At 41.9% G+C, this 25249-nt stretch overlaps 1 protein-coding gene and 1 long non-coding RNA gene across 6 annotated transcripts; one reads left to right on the top strand and one right to left on the bottom strand.

Annotated features, from left to right (window-relative positions):
* The first annotated feature begins 130 nt into the window (after positions 1-130).
* Positions 131-23219, top strand: prickle3 (prickle homolog 3). Of its 4 annotated transcripts, XM_088332426.1 has the most exons (12): positions 131-245; positions 6754-6833; positions 8894-9077; positions 9539-9652; positions 9801-9938; positions 15769-15972; positions 17112-17298; positions 18353-18405; positions 18505-18649; positions 19964-20248; positions 20313-20552; positions 22385-23219. In XM_088332426.1, the coding sequence occupies exons 1-12, from the start codon at positions 156-158 to the stop codon at positions 22786-22788; spliced, it is 2124 nt and encodes a 707-aa protein (XP_088188552.1). In that variant the 5' UTR covers positions 131-155; the 3' UTR covers positions 22789-23219. The 4 variants fall into 4 exon arrangements, with proteins under 4 accessions (XP_088188552.1, XP_088188550.1, XP_088188551.1 ...); XM_088332424.1 differs by having other exon boundaries at positions 134-245; positions 18353-18649; XM_088332425.1 differs by lacking the exon at positions 131-245 and adding an exon at positions 625-832 and having other exon boundaries at positions 18353-18649.
* Positions 16419-25238, bottom strand: LOC148370094 (uncharacterized). 2 transcript variants are annotated; one of them, XR_015850084.1, is made up of 6 exons: positions 25164-25238; positions 25011-25065; positions 24863-24911; positions 17972-18018; positions 17773-17886; positions 16419-17281 (listed from the first exon to the last, which is right to left on the bottom strand). It is a non-coding gene; the product is annotated as an uncharacterized LOC148370094 (long non-coding RNA). The 2 variants fall into 2 exon arrangements; XR_015850085.1 differs by lacking the exons at positions 16419-17281; positions 17773-17886; positions 17972-18018 and adding an exon at positions 24611-24790.
* Between the last annotated feature and the right edge of the window lie 11 nt (positions 25239-25249).

The following is a 25249-nucleotide window of genomic DNA, read 5'->3' as shown; positions in this document are numbered from 1 at the left end:
ATGTGAAATAATCTCGGAATTCTGCATTTAAATCGGTTCACTTGCTTTCTTCCATGCTGTCAGTAGATGGCGGTTGACTCCCAAGATTATATTGTGCAATTAATACAGAGTTCGTGCGATTTTTTTTTTGTCTTCACATTGTTTTAATAGTGGGGATGGCCTTATTTTGCAACAGGTACGTTTACATTTTTGTTTCAAACACTGGCTTGACGTCCATAGGACATCTGTGGCGAGTCCTTAATACGGTGAGTGTTTTTTTCCTTTTCAAAACACAAGAAGTAGCCATGTTTGGTTTTGGTGGTCGTAATAAGTGTTAAAAATAGAAAAGTCAAGTTTGGTGTCCGCGATTAAACTCTACTTCACTTCAAAAATAAAGGTGAAGGTAAATCGGGATAACAAGAACTTTGAGAGCAATCCTTCAAAACAAAAGCTCCGCCTATGTTATCAAACTATTTTGAATCGCCAAGGGTATCAATTAAATAGCTATATTCGTGTTGAAAACTTGTTAAAGGTGTTTGTTTTCTTTTTGTATTGCGTGAATTTGCATAAACATTAATATTTATTCGCGTGGGGTTTTGCCTTTGAAAGGCTGCGAAAAGGTATGTCTGTGTCACGGGAGCTTGTTAGTTTCCAAAGTCATTAGCAAAAGGCTTTCGGGAGCTTCGAAGTACTTTTGGTGGCAACAAAAATACAATTTATTTTTATCAGATAGACTGAACATTCTCAGGTCTACGTATGTCTCACATTTGTTCTCGTTTATATGGATATTCGACTGCTTTTCTGAACTCTCTCTGTCATGTTTGGGTCTAAAAAGCGACGATCCAACCGCTCGGTAAGTTCTCCCCTCTCATACATTACAACTTAAAAACATGAGATTTCATTCATTGGAATAAATGCTTTTTAAACGGCAAGTTTGGAAATTTACAACTTTTGTTCCTGCATTGGTCTGTTAAACACTTTGAAAGAAACTGAAAAGATAACCAAAAGTTAATTTTCTGTTTATATGACCCTGAGATTTCCGTATTTGCGTGACCGGGTTGAGTAGGGTGTAACTTAATGTGTGACGTCATAAATCCCTTTCAAAATAATATGCAAACTTTTCAAAATATATATTTTTTAAACAAGTGTCAAGGTACTTCCGGATGGCAGAAAACGATTTGTGAAAGGCGATTTCTTGGGGGAATGTGAGAGGAAACCGGAGTGCTCGGAGAAATCACACGCAGGCACGGGAGAACATGTAAACTCCGCACAAGGCTGCCGTAACTAGAATCTAACCCTGAGCCTCCGCACCGTGGGGCTACGCGCTAACCACCCATTCGCCGTGCTGCCCCATTTTGTCTATGAATATATATGTTTATACATATATTATATATATATATATATATATATATATATATATAATATAAGTACTTACTACAATTGATGTTAAGTGATGGTAATGTATGGAGTGGGTGGAAAGTTGTTGGACGCATTTAGAGTTTTTATGTGAACAGCAGAGCATGTGTACGAGTAGGGAGTGAGACAAGTGAGTGGTTCCCTGTGTCTAATGGTGTGAGACAGGGGTGTATGATGTCACCTTGGTGGTTTAATGTGTACATAGACGGTGTGGTGAGAGAGGTGAATGCAAGAGTATTTGGCAGAGGTAAGGAGATGATCGATAACAGGGGAATGGTGTGGCAGGTAAGTCAGTTGTTATTTGCGGATGACACAGCGCCTGTGGCTGATTCTGAGGAAACACTGAGAAGGTTGGTAATGGAGTTTGGAAGAGTGTGTGATAGGCGGAAGTTATGTGTGAATGTTGGGAAGAGTAAGGTGATGAAGTGTTCACGCGGTGGATTGGGCATGGCGTTAGAAATAAGGTTGCATGGAAAGGTGCTGGAAGAAGTTGAAAGCTTTAGGTACCTGGGTTGTGATGTGGCTGCAGTTGGTGGAATAGAGTGCGAGGTATTGCACAGAGTGAATCAAGGAAGCAAGGTTTTGGTTGCTCTGAGGAGAGTGATGAGCAACAAGAGTATGAGTATGGATGTTAAGAGGGGACCGTATGAGAGTGTGATCAAGCCGAGTGTTGTATAGTGTATGGAGACTTGGAGCCTGAACGCAGATTTGAGAAGGAAATTAAATGTTTTTTGAGATGATGTGTTCAAGAAGTTTGTTAGGAGTGACGAGATTGGATAGATTGAGAAACGAAATTGTGAAAAACAGAACTGGAGTAGTAGTGGAACTGAGCAAGCGTGTGGATAAAAGAGTTCTCGGTTGGTTTGGACACATCGAGAGGAGGAATGAGGAGCGAATGTTGAAGAGGATCTACAGAGCAGAAGTAAATGGGAGGAGACCAAGAGGAAGGCCGCGATTGAAGTTGATGGATGGTGTAATGAGTGCGCTGCACGAAAAAGGTCTAAATATAGTGGAAGCTAGAGCTCTTGTTGGTGATATGAATGAGTGGAGAGGTGTTGTAAAAGGATAGTGGGATGTTTGTACGCATTCTAAGAAATGGGTATGGCACCTGTATGATGCGGCGGGGGTAAACCAGTGAAAGCTGTCAGGCCCTGCTGTTGAACAGAAGAGTCTGTTGTGTCACCCTGACACGAGTGACACGGCTGCCCTCTCGTGTCCCGTTTCATCTGGAGGGACGAAAGCATGACCAACTTAGGTGCCGAGGTGCCTAACTAGTTTGGGTGTTTGGGCATTTGGGTTGGCCATGTTCCAAAAATGTTTGTGTGTGTTTTTTTGCTACTTTTTCCCTTTTTTATTTTCTTTGTTTTTGTATGTGTTTGTCTTGCTCTCGGTCACCCATCTTGAGGGATATGACCAAGGTAGATAGATAGATAGACTTACTACAATTGATCAGATATGGTGGCGCGCACAGACGCAGTGGCTCTTGGCCATCCCATTCAGTGCCTTTTTTTGTGTACCTTAAATGCGTTTGTCTTCGGACCCTATCCACTCATACATTAGCCTTTGTCCACTACACTAGACAAGAGGTTGTGTACATTGATACAACATGACAGACAAATTGGGGAAACCCCTGGGTGCTCCGTGGATTATAATCGGGTCAGAGAAGAGACATGCTGGTGGCTGTGGCTATGCGACAAACATCACGACTACAAGCAGAGTAGAGCCTGTATCTCACCAATGCATTACCCATGGAACAAATGACCTGGAGCTACACCTCTTAGAAAACCTGTGTTCAAATGGGTCACATTGGGCTCAACCCTATGCTAGCATGCAGTTAGCCAGCCACTCTTTCCATCACTTTTTGCACTGCAAGAAGAAGCCCTCCAAATTCATTGTACTATTTTATAATGACAATAAAGACCATTCATTTATTCAAGCTGAAATGAGAGAAGTGTCATTTTGAATCTTGTAAATGGATGTGTTTTAAATTGTGTAAAAGTAGTGGTTAAGTGATCCAACCAATCAACCAACCATAAGAAAGTACACAGTGCATCATATTTTTCCATGCTCCTGACTCGGACGCACTACTGACCACAAGACTGCGCTGAAGTCAACGTATGTAAAAGAGGGCAGATAGTAAACCAAACACTGAACCATCATTATTGTGGCAGCAATCTTTGCTTGAGTTGTCTGTGAGTCATTGAGTTCCATTCTACAAAGCGTACATCATATCCCAAGCATTAAAAGAAGCATCTGTTCTTTAGTCTGAGTAACAAAAAAAATCCCTTTTAATGAGTATGAGGTCACAAAAACAAAATTCCACCTCAGCTAATATGATCTTGACCAGGGGGCATACATTTAAGATAGCAAAAAAAAGCTTTATCCATCAATTCTTTACCCACACCATTTATTTTTGTATTTTTACCAAAATATGTGTTATAAGCTAATTTTGTTGTTGTGGGGGGATCAATTAAAAATATGAATGCCTCTTTGGAAAATGTAATAACAAATGACATCTTTGTTAAACCAAAAACTAAACTAAACATTTTAGCTGTGTTTAAAATATAACTTTGGAGTGATGGTCAACTCACTGGTTGAGTACTTGTCCCAAGGAATCCTAATTCTGATACACTCAGCTCTTTCTCATACTTCCTCTTGCATTTCAGTTGTCCGTCAATCACAATTGAAAAGTTTAAAAGTTTCTTTGCAGGCGTTGATCCAGTTAATAGCATACATTTAAAAGGTACATTTAATTCAATATTTTTCACTATTATTAAAGTGCACACCCTGGAAGACAGCGACAGTAGGCCCTTACCAGCCCCCACACTGTGGTTTGGACACCCTTGCCCTCCTCAAAACCGGATAAGATGACTGCTGCTTTTGTTCAAGCAATTCAATTAGTGGTACTTGAGCAGTTCCTCAATGATGCGTAAAGAGACAACGCTCATTCATTAATCAGCGTCTTTAATATTTAACGTTCACTTGAAAATGACTCTGGATTCAACTTGAAACAGTTTGTTGTCTGTGTGTTTTTTGTTTTTTCCCAAGATGAACACATTTCTAGAATCATGCTCAGTATACATGAGATGATACATTAAGATTGCAAGAGTGTCAATCTTTCCCCATACCGTAAGTACATCAATATATGCTCCGAAAACTGTGAAACATTTGCTACAGACGTGTACCTAAAAGAAACTGTTTTTTTTTTCCTTTTTACTTGACTTCACGTTTGTTTGGTCCTAAAATATGGAAATGGGACTGTTGGAGGTTTGTTGTTTGCATTTTAAGCGAGTCGCATGAGTTTAGTCCACAATTTATTTTTACCTGTTTCAATTTATTACATTTGTTTTACAAGGACCCTTTTCTTTTGCCTCTTAGCAAACTCTGATTGAGTTGGCGCAAAGACATCCCTTTTCATGTGGGTCTTTCATTGTACCTCCAAGTCATAAAACAACAATACAAGGTCGGTGTCTCGGTGTCATTTTACTTGTCAGCTCTCTTTTTGGTGACAAAGCAAGCCCCTGGTGTCCAGCTATCAATGTGAGTCAGTTAAAATTCTACACAGAGGTTTTGTAATCGCGACTTTTGGTTCACTTCCTGTAGTCCTGATGTTTTGCAGTGTTGAATGCATGTATTTAGCGTGTCACCATTAGGAGTGGAACAGCTGCTGTCTGTCATCAGTCTGACATGCTAATGGATCATGTTGTGGACCATTACAAGAGCACAATGGACAGAGTGGGTGGGTTGCACACTTCAAAGAGATCAACGAAACACTGTTTTCTTCTTTCTCAAGTAAAGACATTTGAGAAAAGAAAAATATTATAAAATTGCGGTTCCTGTGATTATCATCTCAGGTCTTTGGTCATATTCAAATATTTGACACAGTTGCAGTATTTCTGTCCAGATTGACTTTATTCACTCATTTCCTGAACAAGTTATCTTCACTTGGAAAATTACAGTGAATCAGTGACTTCAACTGACTATTAGACAACTGCATTTACAAATTAATATGCAACGAAAGAAAAATCTTTCGAAGTTTTAAACACCCAATGGATGAAAACAAATAATTTTATTTAGTCGATCCATTTCGGCTGACTATCGATCTTTATCTCTTGAATTGATTAATTCTTTCTTTAGTACAGAATATCCTTCCATAATACCAAAGTAAATTTTTGAAGTTAATATTTACCCCTGGTTAGCACATTTAAAACTGGTCGTATGATTTTAGTTTGTAAGTGAAAGAAACTTCTTACATTCACAAATTTTTCAGAATTATTGGCATGAACAACATTGAAATAAGACACACTAAGATTCAATCATTTGTAAATTAAAATAAATTAGAATATTGTGCAATGAAATGGACTTATTTTTAGTTCTGTTGAGCGGTACATCTTAAGATACAAAAAAACATTTGTCTTTTAATTTCTTATGGGGAAAAAACGAGATTCTTTTTTAAAAAGTTGCTTTTTAAAATCAATATCATGCATTGAGAAGAGTGATTGAGTGTTGGATTTACCGTTACAATTGATACAGTCCATTGGAAGCATTGCTTCTTCTTTCTCAATTTCCTGGGCATTACTGTAAAAACCACACATTTCTGCATTATAACAAGGGTTTCTGCAATTAAGAGCAAAATGCATGACACAAGAAATCTGCCATGTACTAACAGAACCGAGTATGTCTTTTTTTGAATTAGTAGTGAGTGGTCAGAGCTGCAACAGTCAGTTTTACAGTAAAAGGAACTACAAAAGCAATTTTGATCTGCAGGCAAACAGCATTTTTGACAGTAGTCATCATACAAACGGGTAAAAACAAGCAGGTATGTGGAAGTATGGCAAGTATCCTGTTCAAACAACACATCAAGTTGTTTTATTGCTTTGCCCATCTGTCTGCTTCCAAGCACTGTGTACTACAATTACAATGTGACGTGTGTCTTTACAAGGATGAGCAAGCTTGTTTCTTCATTTGAAAGCTTCTTCTGTTCAATGCAAGTCCAAAGTTGGAAAACATTGTTTCATTTGCTTAGAGCACTTTTAAACAATTTACGAGTGAGAAATGACCACAGCATATTTATCCAACTAGTAAATGGTGTAGCTAGTAAATGGTGTAGCTAGAACGGGTGTTCTTGTTGAAGGACTGTAGTATTAAAGGGGAAAAAGTAGGGAAGGGTGCAGCTCTCATCCTGTTTCAACTTCCTTCCGACCAGCTCCAAAACGTTCGAGTGCACGCTGCCACACGCAAACCTAACAAACCTTTAATATATTACAGTCATTTTGCATTGAAATATTGTGAGTCATTTAAAAACATTGGATGGCAACATTCAGTATAAAAGTGAGCTGATTTTTCCATTTGTGGCAGGAGGAAGAGGACCCCGACCGAGGGCAGCCCTGCCTGCGATGTGGAGACCAGTGCCCCGGCTTTCGCGTCCATGGATGGAGGTAGACACCCCTTTCCCCTAAGGTCTTCCGCACCGATTGTGCCAATGGCTAGAAGTTTGTTTTTTTCTCACTTGCGAGGTCAAACTTCCTCTCTGTAGTTTTCCTTATTTGCATAAAACTTGGTTTTCTTTGAGCCATGGCACAATTTTTTTTATGGACGAAATCTTGATGCACACTGCTTGTAGAAATCGGAAAACAGTTGTGCATGCGAGTTGAACTTTCCAGCAACAATGTTTTGCGCCTTACTGCCCACTGACACGAATGTCCCGTTGCTGGCTGCTTCCTGGACTTGTAAAAACCTTTGTATTGTTTTTGAATAAAATCATAGGTTTAGCAGGAAGTATGCACAGGATTGGCTCGGAAAATTAGAATTTTGTGATAATGGTATTTTCTGTAATAACATTTAAGGGGTATTGTAACATTGATCACTAGATATTGCTGTATTGTGTAGTGCAACCAAAAACGAGTGCTACAAAGCAAAGGGGGGATTACAAATGACGAAGATTAAAGTGACCGAAACACACAAGTTTTCTTCAATTTTTTTTTTTTTGCCCAGCTATTTAAAAGGTTTTTGTTTTGGGGGGAGTCGGGTTGAGGGGTGTTGGTTTTTTTTGGGGGGGGTGGGTACCCTTGGCAGCAAGATGGCGGATTATGTCAGCTCCCTCATGGTGAAGTAAAATAAATACAAATTTCTTGACAAATGCATGTTTATATGATAAAGTAATTTGGGTATTTTTGCTTATTCAAATTAATATATTTTTGTAATTATGTTTTTTAACCACTAAATAATACCGTCTCTTTAGGAAAACATCAATTTCATACATTCTGCATTCATTACAAATCAACTGAAATATTGCCAGCATTTTATTATTTTTGTATTGCTAATTATAGCTTACAGCGTACTAGTACTATACGTTTTCGTGATTTAATATTTTGAAGTGGAATATTTGAGTTTTCATCTTGTTGAGCTATATTGAAACAAAAATAGACATTGAATCCAGAATTTGTGACATTTGCCTTTTTATGTTTAAAAAAAAAAAGTACTTTATAACATTTTATGGTTTTCTGAGACAATCCTGTATATAAGATTTGGTGATTTGTGCTGCAACTTAGTACAAGTCAGTTATGTGTATATGTGTGCCTGTGTAAAGCAATTTGTACCAACTTGAGGTACAAGTAATAGCTGGCAGCTTCTTCTTCAAAGGAGATGCAATACTTAATGCCAGTGGGTTTGCATCCAAACCCCCTCTGTTACTGTCTGGCCAGCCACAAGCCCGCCCACCGGGCGACAGATGTGGCATCCAAGGACAAGGCTGAGGGGAGATTACGGCTTCCATCTTCAGGCTTAGGCCACTGACCTGCTTTCCTGCACAAATGACGTTGTGCTCATAATGCAAGCGGTAAAACGATGATGAGATTAAAATCAAATGGAGTTGCAGTGCCTGAGCGTGATAGATATACTAAATCATCTGACAATCTGTTGGCTTTTTTAAGAAGACCTCTCATGAGTTTTCCATTTGTCCTTGGCATGCAAAAGGGAACAATGTGTAATGTGTTTCTTGATGTCGAAGGTAAATTTGACTTCCGCCCTTGCTGTTATTGCATCTTCTAACTCCCACAAAGACTTTTGACTTTTACAAATGGTTACAGTGTGTCCGTTATGGGGTTTGAAAAAATTGTATTCGTTTAACACTTTATCCCCTCTTATTTTCATTTTGACCAGTGTTCGAGGTGTACGATTAGTAAACAATACCTTTTTGTTTGTTGTCGTTTTGTTGTGGACATGTATTGAATATGTGGTAGTCACCCACATTGATCATTAATGAAAAGAATGTGCTTAGAACGTATCTTAGGTTGAAACGTTTGATTAGTAATTCATTGATATTCAATCAGAGTAGGGGGTCTCCAACCATTTTCAAACTGACTGCTTCTTTTTGTTACTTTAATGTACTTTGGCTCAAAAATGGGTGAGAAACACTGCATTAGCGACCATCACGTATGATAAAGGAATAGCAATAATGTAGAACAATTTAGCACCTTTGGTGTGATTGTATCGGCAGGAAGATCTGCGTGCACTGTAAATGCATGCGAGAGGAACACGCCGTGCGTTCAACGCCGGGCCAGGTGGATCAAATGATGGCCAAGCTGGTGTCCGACTTCCAAAGACACTCCATCTCCGACGACGACTCGGGCTGTGCATCAGAGGAGTACGCTTGGGTACCACCCGGACTCAAGCCGGAACAGGTCAGACAGCAAATTGACTCTCATCTGAAAGTTGATTCTTCTTTATAGTAAAAAAAAGAAGTTATGGGGTCAAGGCTCATAAAAATAAAAAACCCTTATTTTTTTGACATAGAAAAGTGCTTCAGTAGTATTTGACCTTCGTTCTCCTTTTTCTGTTTCTGTTACTGCTGAATGTCTCCAACGAGAAACCAATTTTCTGGGTTTATGGGCCTCAAGCATCTTACCTCAATTTTTAAAGTCAGCATTTGTTTTTGTTTTTTGGTCAAATATTACACAGCGTCCTCTTGAAATAAAGACCAATGCAGGCTACCACTTGGTATCTTGGTCTCAAAAATAAATCAAATCATCGTATTGGAAAACATTGCTTATTTTGGCGTATACTTGAAAGGTATAAAAATCTCTCATTCCTTGCAAACACGTATCCTTTGATTTCCCGATTTTCGGGCGTTTCTGTCTTGTAGGTTTATCAGTATTTCAGCAACTTGCCGGAAGACCGGGTGCCCTTTGTCAACAGTGTGGGGGAACGATACCGACTCAAACAACTGCTGCACCAACTTCCTGTACATGACAGTGAGGTTGGCTCAACTATTTATGATTTAGACGATCTGTAATAAAACTATTGTATATTTGTTTTCATCGTCATTACGTTGGATGTAGGGATCTTTTCAATTTGCAGTTTGACTCAAACGCGTACTTGTGTTTTCCGCATGTTTGATGTGACAGCCACACTACTGCAACTCTCTAAATGAAGAGGAGAAAAGAGAATTGCGTGTGTTCAGCCAGCAGCGGAAACGCGACAATGTGGGCCGAGGTGTCGTCAGACTCTTCCCCCTCACCATGGCTGGGGCTGTCTGTGAGCAGGTACAGCCGCTTTCTCATTTTATGGTCATGTGTACAAAATGGAGCAGCCTTAATTTTCTCAAAGCTGCTAATTGAAGTGTAAGCAGAGATGGATTTTTCTCAAGTGCTTCATCAGGGGTATCAAAATCAAATGGACAGGGGGCCAAATATAAAAAATGGCTACAAGCCGAGGTCCGGATTAATAGAATGTTTTTGTTTTTTAAATGACACATTAGGTGAATTTAAACCAACAAAAAACTTAACTAAATTATTCCAATATGATCATGTTTCTATCTATCTATCTATCTCTATCTATCTATCTATCTATCTACCTTGGTCGTATCCCTTAAGAGGGGTGACCAACAGCAAGACAAACACATACAATAACAAAGAAAATAAAAAAGGGGGAAAAAATAGCAAAAAACACACACAAACATTTTTGGACCATGGCCAACCCAAATGCCCAAACACCCAAACCAGTTAGGCACCTCGTCACCTAAACTGGTCATGCTTTCGTCACTCCAGATGAGACGGGACACAAAAAAGCGGCCGTGTCCCTCGGGTCAGGGTGACACAACACTCTTCTGTTCAACAGCAGGGCCCGACAGCTTTCCCTGGTTTACCCCTGCCACATCATACAGGTGCCCTGCCCATCCCTTACAACGCGTCCAACCATCCCACTATCATTTTACAACACATCTCCACTCATTCCTATCCCGAACAAGAACTCTAACTTCCACTAGATTTAGACCTCTTTCCTGCAGTGCACTCATAACACCATCCATTCACGTCAATCGCGGCCTTCCTCTTGGACTCCTTCCATTTACTTCTGCTCTGTAGATCCTCTTCAACATTCGCTCCTCATCCCTCCTCTCCATGTGTCCAAACCCACCGAGTACTCTTTTATCTACACCCTTGCTCAGTTCCACTACTACTCCAGTTCTGTCTCACGATTTCATTTCTCAATCTTTCCAATCCAGTCACACCTAACATACTTCTCAAACACTTAATCTCAAAAACATTTAATTTCCTTCTCAAATCTGCGTTCAGGCTCCAAGTCTCTACACCACACAACACAGTCGTCACGATCACACTCTCATACAGTCCCCTCTAAACATCCATACTCATACTCTTGTTGCTCATCACTCTCCTCAGAGCACCCAAAACTTTGCTTCCTTAATTCACTCTGTGCAATACCTCGCACTACATTCCTCCTACTCCAGCCACATCACAACCCAAGTACCTAAAGCTTTCAACTTCTTCCTGCACTGTCCATGCAACCTTATTTTTAACGCCATGCCCACTCCATCACGGGAACACTTCATCACCTTACTCTTCCCAACATTCACACATAACTTCCGCCTATCACACACTCTTCCAAACTCCATTACCAACCTTCTCAATGTTTTCTTCCTCATATAAATGAATAAATATATTTTTTAGATTTATCTGTATTATTTAATCCCGTGCTTGCGTGGGTTTCCTCCGGGCACTCCGGTTTCCTCCCACATTCCAAAGACATGCATTTCAGGTGGATTGGCCGGTCTAAATTGTCCCTAGGTGTAAATGAGCAAGCATGTTGTCTGTTCCTGTGTGCCCTGCGATTGGCTGGCAACCAGTTCAGGGTGTCCCCTGCCCACTGCCCGATGATTGCTGGGATGGGCTCCAGCAACCCCGCGACCCTACTGAGGATAAGCGGTGCAGCTAATGAGATGAGTATTATTTAATTTTCAAGACAATTTTTCTGTAAAAACAAAATCCCCTTAAAATGAACAGTTAAGGAAAGAAGTCGGTATTTTTAAGGCACCATTAGTAACTTACAGTTTTCAAAATGGAATGTTTTAATTTGATTGAAATTCAATCAAATAGTAACATACAGTGAAAAAGATACACAATTACAGGTGTATCGAGATCATCTCAAATTGTAGAAATCCTTGCAAGCCACATCCAGCCTCCATCCTTGACTTTGACATATGTGATATTTCAACTAGAAAGCCAACTCAACCTCTTAAGACCCAGTGCATTTATGTCTATGCATGTGGAGACCCGGTCCTAGGAGGTTAAAGGTGCTATACAGAATTTTGAACTTGTTTACTCCCTGAACCCATCTTCTGGCTCGAGTCATCATTGCAACCTCTGTCAAGCTCCTTATGGTGCGCGTGTATTTGTTAGACATGCTCGAATGAATAATTTTTTTTTAAATCCTTTTTTTGGGGCTTGTGTTGGTGTTTGAGCTGAACTTGAAACAGGCCTTTTATTACTCTCACAATTTCCATGCTACACTAACAAAAAATAAGTGCTGACAAGCATTAAATCTCCCCCTCCCTTTCCTTCTACCTAAGGTGTTTCGCAGCCTGAACAGCTTTGCTAGAATAAAATGAAACAGATAGGCGCAGTAGGGAAAATATATAAAGGCTCTTTAAACTCGGATGGGCATTAGTACTTACTTACTTACTTATTGCTCCAGCGAAGGTCGGGGGGTCCCGTCCCTGTGCGTTGAGCCGACCAGATGAACCAGGTTTTTCCAATGCTGGCGGTCTTGTGCCAGCTGTTCTGCATCCTCTACGGCAACTCCGTGTTGTTGGAGGTCGCCCGCAACGACGTCGAGCCATCGAGTGCGGGGTTTCCCTCGTGGTCGTCTCCAGCCTGCGGCCTTTGGGTCAAACTGGAGAATGGCTCGTGTCGGATGGTCTGGTGGTAGACGAAGGACATGGCCAAACCAGCGGGTGCGGCGTTGTGCGACCAAGGAAGATGCTTGGGGCTGGCACGTGCGGGCTCTGAGCTCTTTATTGGAGACTCGCTGGGGCCACCTGATGTTCTCGATGGTTCTGAGAGCCCTGCTATCAAAACCATCGATTCTTGTGGCCAGGGTGTCGTTCAGGGGCCATGTTTCTGAGCCATAAAGCAGGATAGGGAGTACGGCGAGGTTGTAAATGCGGAGCTTCGTCTTGCGTGCGATGGTCTGGTGCCGCCAGAGTGGTTTCCAGAGAGACTGCAGAGCAGATGCTGCCAGGGCTCTTCTGCGGAGAATCTCTGGTTTTAGGTCCCCATTGTCTGTCACCATGGACCCCAGATATACAAAGCTCTTGACAGGCTCTACGATGTCGCTACCAATTTGGATGGGAGGTGGATCTGGTCCATCACCGACATACATGAACTTGGTTTTCGTCCAACTCACTTGCAGGCCAAGCCGCGCTGCCTCTTCGCTGTAAATGCCCAGAGCGTCTCTCAGCTGGCTGTAGGAAGTGCTGAGAATGATGGTGTCGTCAGCATACTCCAGGTCAGTCAGGTGGTAGTTGCCGAAAGACACTCCGGGGATGCGCTCACTAACCCTGAACATCAGATGGTCGATGATGCAATTAAAAAGGTCGGGAGCAGCCACACAGCCTTGGCGAACGCCGCTGGAGATAGCAAACCAGTCGGAGTCAATGCCGTTGATACGGACACAGCTCTCTGTGTTGCTGTAGAGCAGCTTGAACAGGGCTATGATCTTGGGTGGTGCTCTGAGAGCTTGGAGGATGTTCCACAGTGAAGAGTGGCAGACGGTGTCAAAGGCGGCCTTCAGATCAATGAATCCGATATATAGATGGCGATCTTTACGGAATTCACGGGTCTTTTCTATCAGCAAACGGACGGCAGAGATGTGGTCCGTTGTGGAGCGGTTGGGCATAAAGCCAGCCTGCTGGGGACGGCGGCAGCTTCTGATTGCTGGAAGGGCACGGCTGAGCAAGATCCTGGTAAAGACCTTGCCCGGGATGGAGAGTAAGGTTATGCCTCTGTGGTTTCCACAGACAAGCCTGTCGCCCTTGCATTTCCAGAAGGGCAAGATGACTCCTCTGGTCCAGTCGGTGGGCAGCTGCTCCGATTCCCACACCTGGTTGAATAGGCGGGTTAGCCACTCCACCATGCCATCACCGCCGGCCTTGAGCATCTCGCCGGTAATGGCACAGATGCCGGGGGCTTTCTTGGTGTTCAGCTTCTTCAGAGCAGCTCTCACTTCCTCGGGTGTTACGGGGTCTGTGCAGCAGGTGTCGTTAGGAGGTGCTGTGCTCGCAGCCCGTAGGAGGGTGGGATCAGCCGGGATGGTGCTGTGCTGCAAGAGGAGGCTAAAGTGCTCCTTCCAGCGCTCGAGGCAGTTGGCTTCTGTCATGATGAGGTTGCCGTCTGAGTCCTTTACCAGGGCTGTCTTTATGTGTGGGCCGCTACGGGCTTGGCGTAGTAGACTGAATACGCGGCTCATGTTGTTGTTGTTGGCCGCGGACTCAAGCTGTTGGGCTTCTGCCTGCCAAAACCTCTCCCTATCTTCAGCAATGGCCACATTGCGCAGGCGATTCAGTCTCCGATACTCTGTGAGGTCGCCTCGGAGTCGGGCCTCACGCCGCTGGTCTATGATGTTTAGTGTCCTCTCTGATATCCAGGGCTTTCTCGGGGAGGATCGCGGGCGTCCGAGGACATTGTGAGCAGACTGGAGGACACTTTCCTTGAAGGCCGCCCAGTCTGTCAGCTTGTCAGGAGCCAGGGTATCAAGAGAGCGGCGGATGGAGCAACTGAAGTCTCTGGCGATGTTGGGGTCGCTGAGTCGGGAGGAGTCGGGGCGAGGCAGAGTCTTGTGCTGGTTGGCTCGGAGCTTTAGCTTGAGCTGGGCCACCAGCAGACGATGGTCTGTGTTGCCAAGCTGTGCTCCTCTGAACACCCGGCAGTTGGTTACAAACGACTTCCAGCGTCGTGATATCAGGATGTGGTCCAATCCCTTCCTGGTTCTGCCATCTGGGCTGTACCACGTCCAGTGATGGATGCATTTCCGGGGAAACCAGGTGTCAGCAACACAAAGGTTGTTTTGGTGGCAGAGGAGGAGGAGGCGGTTGCCATTGTCGTTTGTTGTGCTGTCAACGAAGGTGGTGCCGACAGGTGAGCCGGGGGACCGATCAATGCTGGATAGAGTGGCGTTGGCATCAGTGAGGATGATGGTGACGTCGTGTGGTGGGGCTTGGTTGACAGCCTGGTGGAGTTGGTCAAAGAACGCGTCCTTCGCATCCTCATCAGCGACATCGGTGGGGGCGTAGGCGACGATCACTGTCATCTTGCCGTGATGGTGGAGGAATCGAGCAGACAGTAGTCTGTCACTTATTGGTGTCCAGCTGATGAGGGACCTCCGGAGGGCTTTTGGAATGGCAAGAGCCACACCGTAAAGGCCGGTCCGACTCTCGGGGCCACTCCAGATGTAGCAATGGTTGCCAGCTGTTGTTTCACCATTGCCTTGCCATCGTACTTCACAGAGCCCTGCCATGGTGATGTTATAGCGACAGAGCTCTCGGGACAGCAGGGTGGCAGCTCCGGGGCGAAGGAGTGTCTGGACATTCCAGGTGGCGACACGGGTCTTATGACGAAGATCGATCCGTACTCGTTGGTCGGGGGCAGGCTGGGGTCCGTTACCGTGTTGGTCAGTCCGGCTTCTTTCTCTGGTCAGTTTCGTAACAAAGTGTGTTTCTCCTGGGTGAGTTGTTAGCCCTCCGCAGGATAGTCGGTTGGTGCCTTAGTAACACATACTTAATAGAGGAAATATTTTACTTTCAACTCTTTAAGGACCTCTCAAACGGTGCACCCCACCTTTAAAGAGAGTGATTATAAGAAGCCTGAAGCCTTTTGGATGAATCAAGTATTCATTGTTTTTATTCTTTAAAGCAAACCAAAAAATGGAAATCTTCTCATTTCCCAAAGGTGAAATGCCGTTCCTTTTTAGACATGACAGAAAAGGAGGGTGCCATTTTTGAGCCCCTTGAATTGAACGGAGTTGCAGCAAAAAGAAAAAAAAAATCAGTCGACTTTCTGTTAGTGGAATCTATTTTTGCAGTGTAATGGAAAGATCAGCGGCGGCAACGTGGCCGTGTTTGCCAGTCGAGCTGGAAAGAGTGCGTGCTGGCACCCGCAATGTTTCCAGTGCGCCTGCTGCAGTGAGCTGCTGGTCGACCTCATCTATTTCCACCAGGACAGGCGCATCTACTGCGGCCGGCATCACGCCGAGAGACTCAAACCCCGTTGCCAAGCCTGTGACGAGGTGATTATCGTCTGTCAAAACAAAGTATCCAGGAAATTGCAATGAGGAGTGCACATAGCCCATTGGGGGCAGAACATTTAAAAAAAAAAATGTTGATTATTCCTTACCCCATGTAAATCGGGGATCAATCCTGCCATATGTAGGAATAAATATCTATGTAAATATACACCTTCAAATATTGTCCATATAAATAAATGAACACATGAATAAATCTTGTAATCCCTGATTATACTACATACAGTAAACCCTCGTTTATCACGGCGGTTAGATTAAAAAACAAACTGGATGGTCGAAATCCTTGAAGTATAAACTTTAACTTTATTTATTTCGGTATTTAATTTTTTCGTGTATTTTTGTCTTATTTGGGGGCGGGTAAAACTGGCTAAGCTTTTCACCTATAGCCGGTTTGTTCATCACTGATTAACCAATAAGTGAAAAGCTCAGGCAACTGGGCTGGCTCCTCATTTAAATAACATTTTGTTGTGACAAAATTTATATTGAAATAAATAAAGAACAAAATAAAGAACAGAGTGTACAAATATATGAAAAAAATGGCATTCATGTCATATACTTGGTATGATGTTATTTGTTTCTGTTTGAATTTATTTACAAATCACATATTTTAGGTATTTATTTATACATTTTATTCTACACAAGCATATTGGCCCAGCGTTGCCGGGCATTTCACTTGGGTGAGGTTGTTGGGGCTGTAGTTTGTTGAAAAAGCACCCGGGAGCTACAAGGTAGCGCTAAAGAAGTAATTGCATCTCCAGAGCCACTTGTGAACAAAAGCAGACGTTCATCGATTTTGTTAGTTTTCATTGGGGGTGCTTTGGTGCCAAACTTACACTTGTGAAGGCCTAAAGTACAACTGGATGTGTATGTTTTCATAATAACAGTTCAGCCGTGTTAGAGCCTAAAAGTCACTTACAAACACACAAAAAAATCAATATTTATAAAGTAGTGTGGATTACATTGAAATGGATATAGATTCAGTTTTAAAGTCAATTTAGATATGGCATGATCATTCATCCATAATTTTTCCCTTCTTAAAATTATGATGTCAATCAGACTAGTGTTAATATCGCCACCTTACAACTTAGCAATGACGTTGCATTCTTTTGTGCCGTCCTCCTAAGATCATCTTTGCTGACGAATGCACGGAGGCAGAAGGACGGTTCTGGCACATGAAGCACTTCAGCTGCTTTGAGTGCGAGGCAGCGCTGGGCGGTCAGCGTTATATCATGCGGGAGTTTCGGCCCTACTGCTGCTCCTGCTATGAAGCCCTCTTTGCAGAACACTGCGGCACCTGCGGACAACAAATCGGTACATAAAAGCCGACACAAATGCAAAATATATAATATAGCGAAAGGCTGGTTCGGCTTTACCAGTCACTAAATGAAACTCTTAAGCAATAAGTTATTTTTATAATTACTGAATAGCAACTCATGTGGTAAAGGGGCAGTGTGTATTATTTAGCGCCTCCTTTCGATAAAACTATTTTCATTCATTAAAAAAAAAACAATATAATTTGAAAATAAGTAAAAAGGCATAAACTCTTAAATGTGCCTTTCCAATACTCATAAGTATCATGAACCTCACCTAAGGGGGCTGACATAATTGTCCAAAAACCTTGCAAAAGGCTTGGCAATAAAATAAGAAGAAAAATTGTGTGGTTTGGTCACTTTAAATTACAGTTTGTAGTCTTCCCTGTGCTTTTTAGCACTCGATTTCTTTTGCACTACATCAAGTAGTCAAATCACACACACTGTCTTTTTAAGCCTGGGGTCTCAAACTTACGGACTTCCGGAGCTATGGTCTGGGTAAGGTTGGGCCAAATCGTGTTTCTCACAAGAAAATATTTTCCACAGTTGTCCAATAGCTATTTTTTAAGTTTGCTTCACAAAAGAAGATCTATAAATGAAAAATAAAACATTAAGAATTAATATGAACATAAATCAATTAATCATTAATAAATGAATCCACAGTTTATACTTACATTAAAGGAAAAGTGCGTATTATTTTACCACTAGAAGTCGCTGTATTCTGTAATGGAACCAAAAACAAGTACTGAAAAATACAAACTACTACCAACTGTACATCTACGCGAGGTTCATCTTTTGTAAAATAAATGCAAAATTCTGGACCTACGAGTACTTGAAAAATGCACCCTCATTTATATTTTGTGTATTGCCTATTTTCTGAATATATTTTATGGGGTTTCTTTCTACCACTATGAGTCGTTAAATAATAGACATTGTGTATTTATAAACTTTCATATTAGGGCGGGGGCCATCGGCCTCCAGGCCGCTAGTTTGAAACCGCTGCTCCAGATTTTTGTCTTCTTTCTCTACCCAAAACGATCCAAATCCCGTCGCAGGCATCGGCCAAAGTCAGATGACCTACGAAGGCCAACGCTGGCATGCGGCCGAGGTTTGTTTCCGTTGCGCCCGTTGCCGCCTGCCTCTGCTGGGTCGCCCCTTCCTGCCCAGACGGGGGCTAATTTTCTGCTCCCGGGCCTGCTCGCTCAAGGAGGACCCCGCACACTCGGACTTCTACCACTCAGATTCTTGTTCCAGGCCTTTGCAGCAAGCGCGCTGCCGGCCAGTCCTACCACGCCAGCCACTTCGATGCGGCTCTCCGTTACAACCAAGAGAGGGTGGCGAACCCTTATCGGGTAGGAAGTATTTAAATATGCCTTCCAAAATGTTTTTTGAACCAATGCACACGTTTTTCCTCAAAAATTCTAAAGGCATATTACTGTCTCCTCAAAATATTATAAAATAAAAAAATCTCATGTTTTTTTTTAAACGCTTAAATTATGTTGCCTAAAGTGACAATATAAAGTTTTTGTTACAGTGTCCCAGGAAATTTTCCAGGTTAATCATTTTGGTTCATCATTTTTTTTTTATGTACTTTTTTTATTGGAAGACATGAAAATCAGGGTTTTTTTTACTTTTACTTTTTTTTATTTTTTTGCTGTATTTTTGTGAACTCACGGTTTTGCATTGTGTTCTGCATTCTGATTGGCTTAACTGTACCCCCCCTTATTATTGGACAGTAATTATTTGTAAAGTAACATTTTAAAATGTTTATACAGTACTTTTATTCTTCAAAGGTGGGCAGTAGTGTAAGGTGTCCTTAAAAGTTTTAAAGTTAAATATTGTATTTATGAAGTATGTGTTAACCATAACCAAGTGGGTTCAAAGAGCCTTTATATTTATTATTTCACTGTGCCTATCTGTTTTTATCATCGTGTTTTCTGCCACTCAAAGCATTATGCTGAACGGAGAAGGCGAGGTCTGGTTGTTTTCATTTATTCAAGGATGAAATTGGTGAAATTAGGAAAAAGGACTGTTTCAAGTACAGTCCAAATACCAACTAAAACCGCAAAAAAGATGAAAAAAGAAGGGCTGGCATCAGCAAGTAGAATAATTTTGAAGTTATGGACACCACCTTTAAAGCCAGGGTGCACCTTTTGAGGTGTCCTTAAAAATTAAATATTTTTTCTATTCTGTATGTGTTAAAATATCCATCTGAGCCCTTATGCTTTGATTTCCGTTGCATAGTACATTCTGATGAATGAGAATAGAGAAACGGTCTTTAAAGAAAATATCCAAACTCTCACGTACGCATACATAGTAAACCAAGAGGGTTATTGACGCACAGGTGAAGAAATGGAGACTTTGTAACCTATCAGAATGCACTACACAAATAGGTGTTGCAGCACTGCGAGTAAAAATAGTATGATGATGGGATAAGGTCTAATGCCTTTTTGTATGTGTTCTGTACCACTGGTGGTCCTGTGGTAAAACACAGAAGCTTTTCCTGTAGTATCAATTTCATGCGCCTCTTATTCCAATTCGCCTTGTGTCTGAAAATAATTCTAACAAAGTCTATTACCTAATAAACTTGTGCGCCTTATAGTGCTGAAAAGACGGTCTTCTGCTGGTTGACTTCATTTCCCCCCCGCATGTCCGTCTTTTCTCAGAGATCAGGTGCTCAACCCCAGTTGAAAATGGACTTGGCTCCACTGTTGGTTTTGGCCACTCAAGAGGCTCCTATACACCGCTGCCACACATCCATCGAGGGAATGGCCTTGGGCCCTCATTGCCCAGCACTCTTCCGTGTGACACGTTACTGCCAGTTGATGCCAAGAGCCAACTTTCTGGTGACCTTGAAAAAGAACACTGTGAACATCTTCCCTCAAATCTACATTCAAGAGGAACATCGACCGGTCATGACTGTACAAACTTGGAGGAGGCCAACAAGGACAGTGAGTGTCCTCAAGTGATCCATGTCAAATGTTTGCCGAAGCCTCATTTGATGTCTTTGTCTAGGCACTCCACAAACAGTGTCATATACCAAAACAACCTCCGGGCCACCTCCGCTGCCATTCAAGTCTCGAAACATCGTTGCAGAGGACAGTCCTCCGAACTCGCCACCGCCGCTTTCTCGAAGCGGGAAGGCAAGGGTCAGTTTCCGAGAACCTATCAGCAGCAGCTACTCTGTGGAGGAGGAAGAGGACGGAGAGCAGCCAGAAAACCAAAACAGCTCTCAGGAGGAAGACCAAGTGGAAGGTGGGTTTGGCTGCATCTGCAAGAAGATTCCCCCTTGCCATGAATCTTTTGGCCAAGAGTAATTGATAACCAGTTCAGTCCCCTGCTCACTGCCCGAAGATGCCTGGGATGGGCCCCAGCACCCCGACGACCCTAGTGAGGATATGTGATCTCTCTTGCTAGGCCCTTTGAAGACGTCTGTGATTGGGCAATATGAGTGCTGTCTTCTTTGAATCTGTGTCTACGAGTAGTCATTTTGTTTAAATTTTGGTACCCTTGGTCTTGCACAGACACACCATGCACAGGAACAGTTCAAAGGTGAGACAGAACAGGGGAAAAAAAACTAGGAAAAGGATCCAAATTTGAACTCAACAGTAATTCGGACACAAGAAGTTTCATTGTCAGACAGCCAAAATCACCTTCCTCACCAAGAAAAAAAAATGAAATGTATACTCTTGAGCTGGGCTGGATTTTTTTAGTCTTCGTCATACCTCTAAGGGAAAAAAATAGATGGTGTGTTATGGTCGCTCTGTAGTTTATATTCTTTCATGTTGCCATTTAAAATTTGCTTTCGGGTAAACGACACCATACCGTACCATCATTTGGCAAATAACCATCTATTGGCAAATAATACACTATGAAACAGATAAATAATATAAAAAGAATGTCCGGATAAGTAGGCAAAAGAAAATATGAACAATGTATTTCTTGTAAATGCATTGTAACAATGGTTCAATAACATTTAAGAGCAACAAAGTACCCAAATAAGTTGATAAAGCCAATCAAAATCCCCAGTTTCAATACTATACCCATATACATCCGGCAAGATACTGTAAAATTTGGACCATAAGGTGCGCCTGATTATAAGCCGCACCCAGTGCATTTTTTAAAGGAAAATACATTTTGTACATACATAAGCCGCACCTGTTTATAAGCCACATGTGCCCACATTGAAACATTAGATATTTACAAAGAAACATGGTACACAGAAAGAGTTTTAATACTATACGTTAATAAGTAACGTTCTAAGAACCCCCCGGTCTTTTGATAAACAAATACGTGTCTGTATGATGTCTCCTGTCACTGAAATACATCATGCCACATATCATTGGAAAGTGCAAACTCTTGGGATTCAAGATAAGATGACTGTTTTAAAATATATTCATCAGAAAAACATCATTATCAGTCCGAAACAAGATACCCGAACAATATAAAGCCAGCGTAACTCGACATTACGTCCCCTAGCCGTCTTTAACTTCTTTCTATGTCCGCAAAACGGCTTTGATACATCAAGGATGATCCATAGAATCCAGCCGTGTAAAATATTCACTCCAAAAGACATGATAATGCGAACAGATCCGCTGTAAACAGGTCTGCTTTATTGGATGTTGCTTTTTGTAATCCGTTCGTTCCACCACATTATTCCTGTGTACAAATAAACAGACTTGTAAAATGGTTGCTAACATAGTAGTTAGCCCTTCCCTTCCCTTTCGTTTGACTCCTTTACGTGGTGAGGGTCTGTTGTGCTAGTTTTATTCACGCACAAAGCGCAAAGGTACATGAAACTTGCGTCTTCTTTGACACATATATATATTCCACCTGTCTCACTCATAGCTTTACTGCTCGGGCGCCTCTGGCATCGTTTCATAGGCTTCAGGGTTGAAAGCTTGGGAAAAAAGTCGCGGCTTATGGTCGGAATTATACGGTATGTATTTTTTACCGTCTTGCTCTCTTGTTAAGGGTAGTGATGGCCCTGGGGAAGGAACTCTCTCTGACCTTGTTAGTCCTTGATTTACACCCCAATTAGAATCAATAGTGTTGATTTTTGATCAATATCCTTTTGTGTTGGCCAGATGGGGGTTCTTCTGAAACAGCCAGTATGCAACGAGGGTGGAATCAAGACCGCATTTTATCTGATCACCCGACCTCGCCTGGCAGTCGGCTGTTTGAAAGCCGTAAGCTCGTTGCGACTGAGGATGGGAGAGAAAACAACGGCCCGCCATGCATCCTGCGCTCGGGGTCAGGACGGCGCAGGCACGATGACTCGTGTTCCACGTGCTCGTCCTCATCTGACTCGGAGCAAGAGGGTTTCTTTCTGGGACAGCCCATACCTCTGCCGCCACAGCTGCGACAAAATGGAGGCGCAAAACTAGCAGAAGAAGAGTCACCTCGATCTGGACTGAGGGACAGTTTCAGACGCAAACGTTCTCACGATGTTGCTACTAAGGACAAAGATAAAAGTTGCTCGCTTTCTTGACCAAAACGTCACAATGTAGCATGCTTTTGAAGTTCGGATACCAACCTCTAGGGACTTTGGGTGCATATCAGCCAGGCTACCTTTAGAAAATCCAGGCAAATGCTTGTGCTGAAGTCTTCAGAGAAGGGGCATGATGAACATTTTGCTATGAGTAGGCCTACTTCACTGTATATGCATGTAAAATCTGCACAACTTCATTAATTAACAAGTATTGACAGCATCATTCTCGAATTTCAAAAATGTTTCCACTTTTTTCACATTGGAGCTCCAATTTTATTTTTTAATATACCAATCCTTTACAGTACCTCCCCTTTTCTGCACAATTCACTCCCTAACAGTTAATGCATCATACATTTTGTGGGGTACATTTTCTACATTGAATATTTGAAACTTGGAATGTTTTTGTACAATAAAGGAATAATTTGTTTGGATTGTTTTTTAACAATGATTTTCAGATTAATTTAAAAGATAACTAGTAATATTAACTAATTCTACATTATACATTTGTGAGGAGTTGTAAGATTGAAGATGTTTGGCTACGGGTAATCCGTTATCCAATGATCTCACTCATTAATGCGAAATCATAAAACTAAGTGTTTCATTTGTTGCTCGGTATCTTGTTCCCAATTAATTTGAACAGCCAAAACTTAAAGGGAAATTGTGTATTATTTATTGCGGCTTCATGGTAAAAAATACCTATCACAACCAACTATCAATTTGAATAATAAGCAAAAACTATCATGTAAACGTACATTTTAAAAAAATGTTCAGAGGTAAAGAATTTTGCATTCATTTTACATCACACGAGGCTCTCCTAGAGGGGGCTGACATGATTTTCCACCATCTTGCTATAGGTACCCCAAAAAGACTCAGCTTGTGAGTCGAGTATAATCTGCTTAATAGTACTTGTTTTAAGTTGCACTGCACAACACTATACCTGTCAATCCATACTCTATTTTGTACATTTTTGATAAATTGTGTACGGCGTATCAATTTTTTAACGTTTTTGTTTTTAAACGTTTTTTGTTAGAACGATTTTGTCTTGCCCAGTTGGATGTACAGTAATAAGGATCATTTTGGTGACTGGTTGCAGACGTCATCATCGTAGATTGCTAATATTGTGGCATTATTCCACAGAGTCCGTCTTGCTGTGAGTAAAAAGGGGCTGTGTATTGTTTTTAATAAGAGGAATTACAACCAATAATAAGGGGAGCAATTGGCTAAGGTCGACATCTGTGCAAGGGCAGCACGGCAGGGCAGCACGGCAGGGCAGCACGGCGGCGCAGCGGTTAGCACATGTGCGGCACAGTTCTGAAGTCGTTAGATCAAACCTTTTTGTGTGGAGTTTGCATGTTCTCCCTGTGCTTGCGTGGGTTTCCTCCGAGCACTCCGGTTCCCTCCCTTATTTCAAAATAAGGTCAGGTTAATTGTCCCTAGGTGTGAATGAGCGTGTGAGTTGTCGGTCTCTGTGCCCTGCGACTGGCTGGCAACCGGTTCAGGGTGTCCCTTGCCCACTGCCCGAAGATAGCTGGGAAGGGCTCCAGCACCTCCGTGACCCTACTCAGGATAAGCGGTGCAGATAATGGATGAATGACATCTATGCAATACAACAACAGCAAAATTACTTAGTGTTCCTTTAACAAAACATGTTATGGGTTACAAAAGTAATATTTCATAGACAAAAAAAGCAAGGTACTAGTTAAAAAAAACTGTATATTGCCAATTCAAATAAAAAGCATTTGAATGAAAGCATTTTCTAAGCATAAGCAAATTAAAGAATATGTAGACAGTCCTCTCATATGCTATATATTTTGTGTTCATTTGTAACCAAACTATGAAGTATAAGTAAGAATTTCAGCCTGAGCTCAACATTTCAGGTCGGGCCAGGCTTAAAATGTCAAGTATTTCGGTGGCCGGGCTTCTCTCGTTGCCTTTTTTTTCACAATACACCTGGCATTGGTTTTCTTCGTCTCCCTGCTTCTCGCTCTCTTAAAGTGCCGCACTAGATTTGTGCCGCTGCTGTTAATGGAACAGTTTTCAATTGGTGAAAATCACCTTGAATTTTATTGTTTACCCTTAAAAAGAATCCGTCAATGAGGGAAAATTGTTGATTAATGTACCATCTGCAGACACAAATAATAAAATATGAAAATGGTTAAACAGTCTTGTTTCACTTAGATTTTGTTACAAAAGACAGGCTTTAATTTGCTATGATAAATCACCTCTCCTCCAGAATCCTCACAAAATGATGAAATTCTGGTTTGATTCAGCTCGTTCCTGCAAATCAAGTTAATATGTCGGGCTCGGGCTGTATCAAGCTTTAATTCTTGCAGGCCTGGGTAGGATTTGGCTGAACTTTTTAGGCCCGATCTTACCTGTACTGTGAAGCTGGTGTCGATATGACATAGGAAAACTCATAAGAAAGCTAGGGCTAAATGAAGCTTAGGCGCTTTTTTCCGGG

Source organism: Urocampus carinirostris, chromosome 3, assembly GCF_059441175.1.
Source record: "Urocampus carinirostris isolate Australia breed hairy pipefish chromosome 3, RoL_Ucar_1.0, whole genome shotgun sequence".
NCBI lineage: Eukaryota > Metazoa > Chordata > Actinopteri > Syngnathiformes > Syngnathidae > Urocampus > Urocampus carinirostris.
This window is presented reverse-complemented; position numbering and strand designations above follow the sequence as displayed.